The sequence below is a fragment of the Pocillopora verrucosa genome, chromosome 1, assembly GCF_036669915.1.
Source record: "Pocillopora verrucosa isolate sample1 chromosome 1, ASM3666991v2, whole genome shotgun sequence".
Taxonomy (NCBI): domain Eukaryota; kingdom Metazoa; phylum Cnidaria; class Anthozoa; order Scleractinia; family Pocilloporidae; genus Pocillopora; species Pocillopora verrucosa.
This window is the reverse complement of record NC_089312.1, coordinates 436,922-445,741: the sequence shown is the minus strand read 5'-3', so window position 1 is coordinate 445,741 and position 8,820 is coordinate 436,922. Positions and strand designations below refer to the sequence as shown.

The 8,820-nt window shown below is 35.5% G+C and overlaps 1 protein-coding gene across 1 annotated transcript; it reads left to right on the top strand.

Annotated features, from left to right (window-relative positions):
• Positions 1 to 2,763: 2,763 nt before the first annotated feature.
• LOC131785432 (ficolin-2-like) lies at positions 2,764 to 6,333 on the top strand. Its single transcript, XM_059102322.2, has 4 exons — positions 2,764 to 3,093; positions 4,597 to 4,717; positions 4,897 to 5,308; positions 6,102 to 6,333. The coding sequence occupies exons 1-4, from the start codon at positions 2,764 to 2,766 to the stop codon at positions 6,331 to 6,333; spliced, it is 1,095 nt and encodes a 364-aa protein (XP_058958305.2).
• Positions 6,334 to 8,820: the final 2,487 nt, after the last annotated feature.

Sequence of the window (8,820 nt, the reverse complement as noted above, 5' to 3'; positions counted from 1 at the left end):
AATTTTGAATAAGATCAAACTTTGTTTACCATTTAACCAAAGACTTTTATTTTATAATAGTTTAATTAAGCCATTATTTGATTATGCCAATGTTGCATGGCAGTCACTTTGCTCTAATGAATCTCTTTTAAGAATACTTAGGCTACAAAAGAGAGCTGCTAGGGTTTTATTAGATGCTGAACCACGTAGTTCATCAGTTATGCTATTCAATCGTTTAAAGTGGATACCATTTTATGACTCTACTAAGATGGCTAAATGTTCAATACTATTTAAAAGGATTAATTATTGTGTACCTAATTATCTTAATGATAGCTTAAGATTATTAAGTTCAGTACATTCACGCAACACTAGATTTTGTAAATACAACTTTTTATTACCTAAGTTTAAAAGGGCTAGAGAAGGAGGGAAAACTTTTCTAGTTTCTGCCATAAAATTATGGAATCAGTTAAAGCCTGAATTAAAAAAGTCTAATACACTTAAGGCCTTTAAAGACAACGTATTTAAATATTACTATAAGGACCAATCATGCTTAGCTCATTTTAATCCGTAAATTTTATTGATAGTAGTTTTATATATTCTTACTTGTTTTAGCTAATTTTCTATTTATATTTCATTCTATTAATGATTCTATTGTATTTATATATTTATTGTAATTAGGAGGACCACAAGTTTGTTAGTGTTTGTGCACTATCACGTGCTATCCTCAATAAATAAAGTCTTTCTATTCTATTCTATTCTGTTTATTCATTTAGTGTTTGTCACCGAATTAGATTTTTAAGTCAAGTTGTGGTTAGGCTTAAACTCGCGCCCAAGTCTTAAGGAACACGACCTTAAATGTGAGAGTTTTTATAGATAGAGACAACGAAGATAGGCAAGAAGCAGACATAAAATTCGAATTTAGCTGAATCTTCAGTGACAACTTGGGGGGGGAGGGTCTAGGGACTCCACACCTCTCTCCTTTCCCCCCCCCCCCCCCCATCCCTAAACCCGTGAGTAAGTTTACTACCTGTCTTTAACCAAAATTCTTTTAACGACGGGATTACACATTACTACTACTCAACTAGAAGTATGAAGAACTTTAATTTCTTAAAGTATGTGCTAAACTTTTTAGGGCTCCATTTCAAACAATCCTCGGTGTTCTCTGAATCAAAGTTGTCACCCTCCCAATAAAAATTCTTGGATCCACTTTGTATCCGTTTAAGCCCACACGATGTTTGTTTACCATTGGAGCGGGGATCAGCTCCGCCTCCCTACTCGCCAGCCCTCCCCTGAGAGTGTATTTTGATTTTGCTTTAATCTCGTTTACTTTAACTGACGAAAGCTGTATGTCTACACTCTTGATACAAAATTGTTGTATAACCAATGTTTAATAAACTTGAAATACGACCTTCAGAGTTGAAAACTAAATTTAGTATCACTAGTAAACCGTGATGATTGTAACATGGAATCTCGTAGGAGTAAAAAAAGGTATGATATGAAAAAACCCTAAAGTCTTTTATCTTCTTCGCTTCTCAGTAATTGGCCGAAGATTTGAAATGTCCTCCAACATATCCTTTCTTGTCGTTTTATCATGTTCGAACAACCTGGATTTTAATCCGGCCAGAGATCTCTACATAGTAATTTCTTTTGTTAATTATCGTTTTGCATTACTGGCTGATCGAAATAACTAAGCTGCATAAATAAGACCTAATTAATGAGAACAACACAAACGGATCCCGAGAAAAATAATTCAGTCAATGACTAGCACTAACTTCTTTCGTAAATTTTTGTTGAGGAAGTCGATGTTACTGGAGGCAACGAAACGTTTACGGGAACACTAGAGTCATAGCCTTCGAGCTGCGCCTCCCAATTATTAGCGCTGCAGGAAGCGCGTTTCTCCGCCCGCAGGAAGATTTGAGACGAGTCGGGAAAGGTTTGCTAGGGGTCTGAAACTAATAGTTAGTGCAAGACCCTCTCGCTGACTCGCATTGCTCAAGGGCTCATACTTTCCCGCAGGCGAAGAAACGCTCTTTTAATGAGGACCTGATAGCAGGCTGTTAGAGTCAAAACACTAAAATTAAATCAAAGTTTGATTTTTCTTTACATCAAAGTTGTCGTAATGTCCGTGTTTCTGAATTTCCGTAAAAACCCTACTCTTTGAAGTCTTTGAAGTTTTTAATAAACCATAACATAAAGGATACATATCCTATGTTACATAAACGAGAAACTGTGTAATGATAATTACAATAATATGCTATGGCCAAAATTAAATTATGCAATTATAACAGGTTGTGTTCAAAAATTAGTCCACTCACAAATGAGTTCATGAAACGTTCTGTGTTAATCTTTGGACAGAGGCAAACCTTGCGATGTTAATTATATTGCTGGGGTTTAGGCTTCGGCAGAATTTCATTTAACGAATGATGGCTTAGGGCCCTAGCTCCATTAAATAATTTATTATCCTGCATATGCTTCCTACTCTAAAATTCACTAAATACAATTACAAAAAAATACAATAAAAACACTAAAACTAAAAACATACAATTGAAACAACCAAAACATATTGTTGGAAGATGCCAACACCAGCTGTAGGAATGCTTTCGATTTCACACAGTGACTCTACAATAACAAGTTTTGTTTAATTGATTGTTTTTATTTTCTATCCATTGAAACGTCAACAAGGTAAAGATTAATAATTAATACCGTGAAGTTGAAAACCAAAAACTTGAGATAAACAAAAAAAACTGAAAGATGCCGAGGCATGCAAGTGAAAGATTCCGAAGTATGTATCTGCTTCAACTCCTTCTAGGGTCTCTAACGGTTGCTTTTACAAACGGAGACCCTCGAATGATGACACCCGTCTTCCAAGCCGTTAACTTTGCCCGAGAAATAAGAGGTCGACGCCTCAATGGAAGTGTCATCACAGAAATACAGGTGGATTCAGAGAGTTCTTGTCGACTTCATTGCGTCAAAGAAATTTCATGTGTGTCATACAACTTTGGATCCACAATAAACAACAACAAGAAGTTTAAATGTCAACTAAGCGACTCCGATCGCTTTGCTAGCTTCAAGAATTTCACGGAAGACAATAAATTTCTCTACCGAGGAGTGAAGGTAAGAAACTTTATATCTAGTTTTTCTAGAATGAAGTAGGTAAGAAAGTGGAACAAACTCTTTAAAAGAGTATGCTGACATGATGTGTAAACTTTTGAGTGTTTCAGAGTTCTTAATAACTTCGGATAAAAGACAAAACTTAAACGTCCTCACTTTTAATGACGGAAAAGATATGATGTAACGCGTAAAACTAAGACAGTGTAACCAACCTTGTTATTCAAACCATATATCCTTCATGTTCTCATCTCTTAGTGAAAGAAATAGATTCGTTCGAATATATTTCTGAAAATAATTGGAAAGAGAGTGAAAAAACGGAAGACAATTCCATGTAAAGTTCCTTTATATTAAAATATTTCGTCGAACTCGTAAGTTCAAGCACGACTTATCTTTTTCATTTTTGATAAGAAATGTCAACTTGATTCTATGAGAGATAAACATCTGCAGTAGAGTTTCTTCATTTCATAGAAAACAGTCCACATGGGTTTTTTATCAGCAAGTTTGTTATGAAAAGACTGTTTTTCTGTGAGGCCATGAAAGTTTTATTGTATAATCTATTTCCAATACTGAATATGACTTTACTTTTTTTAAAGAAAGATTTCTCTTTAACGACACTGATGTGACAAATATACGCGTGATTTCATTAAAGAAAAGTTTTAACTAAAATTTTCCTTGAATTCTTCCTTCACTACCCTACCTCTTTCTATAAAAAAAATACTTATGGGGGAACTTTAACACAAAAAAATCGTGAGAAATAAAATGAAATAAATAAAGGTTTGTTTTGATTATGTAGCCATGTATACTAGTTGAAGGACCTGTCGTCTAAACTAAATCTTCCATTCAATCCCTGACAGTACGTGAGAATTATGAGTTGTTTTGGTGACAAAAATTTCAAAATAAAAGAGTACTTTATCGGTGAACGTGTTGGCAAATAAAGGAACAGATCATAAAAAATTCGAAGTAATTCTGTGAATCAAACGCCACAAGACAAAAACTAATGATTTATTCTAAAAAAGGAAGAAACAGAGGTTGGGCCAATAACGTTCCACCTGAGGAAAAAATTAGGATTAAAACTATCTATGTACTATCTATTTGTTTATATATAATACAAAACATTAGTAAAAATAATTGAGAGACTACGTTAAAGAGACGCCTGATGGTCTTAAGGTGTTCTACTGACACTATTTTTCCCCCCCTTGCGACAGAGAAGTGATCCCCAATTTCTTTAAAGCCCACCGGTCGGCAGATTTCAGAACAATTCAGTGATACTCGATCGTCCTTATCCGAGAAGACTAGAGAACATCTAGCCAGTAGGAGATATCATAGCAAAAGTAGCATATTACCCTCAGTTATTTTAAAACCCTGAGTGTTCGCCGCTGTGGTATCTTATGATCTAATTCAATCTGAGAATATGAAACCCGTGGAATTTTAAAGGTCTACCAATTAATCAATTTATAGGAAACCTATATTATGATAAAAGTAATTAGGTGTTTTTGGTGTTTACAGAGTGATTGTGAGGTCAGCTCTTCCCTTTGTGAAGAAAACGAGATCTGTGTTCCCAACTATAAAGACAACACTGCGGAATGCAAATGTCGTGATCCTTCTAGATATACTGGAAAACCATGCAGTAAGTATCATGTCTAACGCTTTCACTAGTTTGCCACTTTATATTGACTGAGTGCGTGCGTGATATCTTATATTGTATCCTTATTTAGATCAAATGAAATGACTCAGTACAGCTTAGCCACTCTGGTCAAATGATGAATTTGAGCTCTATGAATTCTTTATTTTTCCTATAAAAAACAGAAGCAAAAAGCTGCGCCCAACTACTTAAAGATGGTTTCACTTCCAATGGCGTGTACACCATCAATCCAGATGACGGTAAACAAATACCAGCGTTGTGTGACATGACCACGGACGGTGGAGGTTGGACCGTTTTTCAGAGACGTTTGGACGGCTCTATTGACTTCTTTCGTGACTGGAAATCTTATAAAGAGGGGTTCGGAAGTTTGAGCGGCGAGTTCTGGCTCGGAAACGACAATCTTCATCGTTTGACGGATGCTAATGACGTCATGTTGAGAGTTGACTTGGAGGACTTTGAGGGGAACATCACATACGCTCAGTACAATACATTTAAGGTAGCACACGAGGCTGATAATTACAGTCTCACTCTCGGAGAATACAATGGCACAGCGGGAGATTCCTTCATGTTTCATAGGTATCACTATTAGTCAAGAAATACTTTGGTGTTGAACGTATTACGATCTCTCTCATGCACGATTGACTCTTTTCTTCTCTCTTCATATTCTTTAAAAGTGAAGTTGCCTCTGAAACTGAAAGGTCATAGGAATCGTAGAGGTAGTGTTTAGGAAAATGTCGTTGATGTAAACCAGAAACGAGCACAATCGGTTGCCAGTGGTGTGACAAAGCTCCTTTTTAGCCATGGGAGTGTTTGTTTTCACCACTTCAGTTTTCGAAAAGAGTGTAAAATGGGCAACACTTCGAATTAAGCATATGAATCAAAAGAAAAACTGAGGGGGATTACTAAAAGGATACCAAACAGCTCATTAAAGACAAGATTTCTCCATGAGGGTCTGGTCGTTCAAAACCCAATGAGGCAAGCCAAGGATCAGAGTAGATTTTTATTTCACCTTAACAGCTCTGCAGGTTTTCTTAATCATATTTCATCATTTTCAATCTTTCCTGGCATGATGACAACAACCCCACATAACTACGAGATAAAGAATGAATGGTTTCACACGAGGAAAGGCAAAACCAACTTAAAATTGTAATCCTGAATTAGCGCAAATGACCTTTTTGAACATTTACGCCCACCTGGAGGCCTAAATATTGAATGGCCCTAACGCATAAGTCAACGATAAATCTTGAAAGAGAACTCTCAGAAATACATCTGAGTGTTCTCTTCCATTCTTTTGCATTTACCATGCATGTTTCTATCTCAGCCTGTTTTGATTTGTTTTGAAATTTTTAACGATAATTTTTTCTTTCAGTTCAAGTCAGTTTTCCACTAAAGATAAAGAAAATGACCAGGATGAATATCGGCACTGCGCGGACGATCATAAAGGAGGCTGGTGGTTTGCTGCACCTGGGTGCATCCACTCTTTTCTTAACGGGTTATACGGTTCTGACGCCAGCCCGTCTGGGATTATCTGGGAAGGATTTCAAGGATTATATACTGCACTCAAGCGTTCTGAGATAAAAATCAAGCCGAAAAATCTTTAATTTTGTATTTCTTTGCACCTACTGAGCTCTATTTATCATGTTACTGAAAGCCCCCTTATGTACAACTTGAAGTTTCGAAAGGTTGGATTATAGGGCATGTAGAGTTACTCAGCTCTCACTAAGACTAAAGCACCATTCGGAAGATCAGTATCTAACCCCGTTAAGAAACGCGAACTGGCTGCCCGTATATAATAGTAGTGATGCAAATGAAAGTTTGTCGAGATTCCTTCACATTTTAACAGAATTAACAATAGACATGCACCTTTAAAAATAATCAAAATTAAAACAAGTCAAATAAACCTTGGGTAACTGGAGGTTTAAGAAAATCAATTAAACTTCGTAATCAGCTGTATAAAAAATGGCTGACAACCCGTAACTCCTAATATCATGATAAATACAAACTTTATCGCAACAAAATAGTGGCCATCAACAAAATATATCGCGCACTATATTATGGTAATATACTTAAAGACTCTACAAACTCTAAGAAAATGTGGGATAACATTAATGTGATTATAAACAAAAAGAGGTCATCTTCCAACATTGAAAAATTGCAAGTAAACGGCGAAAACTTTGAACAGCTGTTCTCAATATCAAATGCGATCAACAAGTATTTCTGCGGTATTCAAGCCGAACTTGCATCTAAACTGCCCAAATTACATCACCGTTCCCCTTCTTACGAGCACAGGAAAAAAGAAACGTTTCGCGTTATTAGAGTAAATGAAGTGGAGGTCTTCTTGTTATTAGAAAGTATTGATATTAAGAAATCGTTTGGTCTTGACAAAGTTTATCCTTTGCCATTATCTTTTGCTGCACCAATAATTTATAGTCCATTGACTTATGTTATTAATTTATCACTTAAGCAAGGCATATTTCCAGACAGTTTAAAAGTTGCCAAAGTTATCCCAATTTTTAAACAGGGCTCTCTTTCCTTATGTACCAACTATTGCCCCATATCAGTCCTTTCAGCCTTAAGTAAAATTTTTGAAAGATGCATTCTTAATCAATTAATATTTCATTTCAACACGGAAAATATTCTTGTATCGAACCAGTTTGGCTTTAGAGCCAGAAAAACTATAACTGACTGCTTGGTTGACTTAGCCTGGTAGATGATATAACTAAAGCTGTTGACGAAGGTAGCTATTCTGCATCTATATTTCTAGACTTAAGCAAAGCCATTGACACAGCTAACCATTCCATTTTACTTTCCAAACTTGACCTATATGGTATTCGTGCCGGTGAAAACCAGTGATTCAAGTCCTCACTTAAGCAAACGGAAACAAAAGGTGTTCGTTAATGGTGTTGAGTCTAATTTCTACTTATTGAAATTAGTAGTACCACAAGGGTCAATATTAGGGCCGTTCCTCTTTATAGTTCATATAAACGATATGGTCAGAGCTACTAATTACTTTACTGTAAGACTTTTTGCAGATGACACATCTTTAACAGCAGTTGGTAGTGATTTAGATGTATCGATTCCTTTCTGTCATAGCATGATCATATTGATTATATTAGCGGTAAAATTAGCAAAAGTCTAAACATAATCGCAAAACTGAAACGACATGTAACAGTTCAATCTCTTGTAACTGTATACTATGCACTTGTACATCCTTATTTAACATACGGCTGCATTTGAGGGGTAATAATTACGAAGCTCCACTGTCTCATTAAAGCTACAAAACAAAGCTATAAGAATCATCAACAATGTACCAATTCGTGACCATGTTAATCCCCATTATGTAGGCCTTGGCCTAATTAAGCTTCCTGACATAATTAAATTGAGTACGTGTCAACTATTCTACAATCATATTGTAGACAAAAAATCTTCTAATTTTGCACTTTCTTTTGTATCTGAGATCCATGATTATGCCACTAGAAGTACATCTTTGCAACACCTAAACCCTGGCCCCTTCAGAATAAATATAAGGAAATTATTTTCAAAAGTTATAGGATACTACTATTGAAATGATATTCCTATATCTATACGGGAGAAGCCCACTAAAAAACTTTTTAAAAGAGCACTTTTCACACATTACCTTTGTCAGTACTGATAAATGTCTTCCTCTGACCATGTTTACTTAAATATTTGTTGTTTAAGGTGTGATTCCTATTCCCTCTCTTATATTTGTATCTTATATCTTATTGTATCGCTTCTTTTACTGTATGAAAAAATGCAATTTAAGGTAAAGGGCATCGAATTAGCTTGCTATATTATGCCCTTCTCCATTCTCTTATCTCACTTGTAATTATTCATTAGACTCTAATCTGTTGAAATGGAGGAAAATATTAATACCAAATATAACCACAGCATTTAAGAATATCACCCTATACTCATAACTATCGTCAACAACGTTTTCTTATTTCTGAAAGTAAACACCTTTCACAATGGTTGTAGTTTAGAAAAGTTAAAAGCAGGATGTATAAAGAAAACTGCTTGAATTGCAGGTAAACACAAATCGAGACTGGTTTTTAGATGTGAATCTCCGT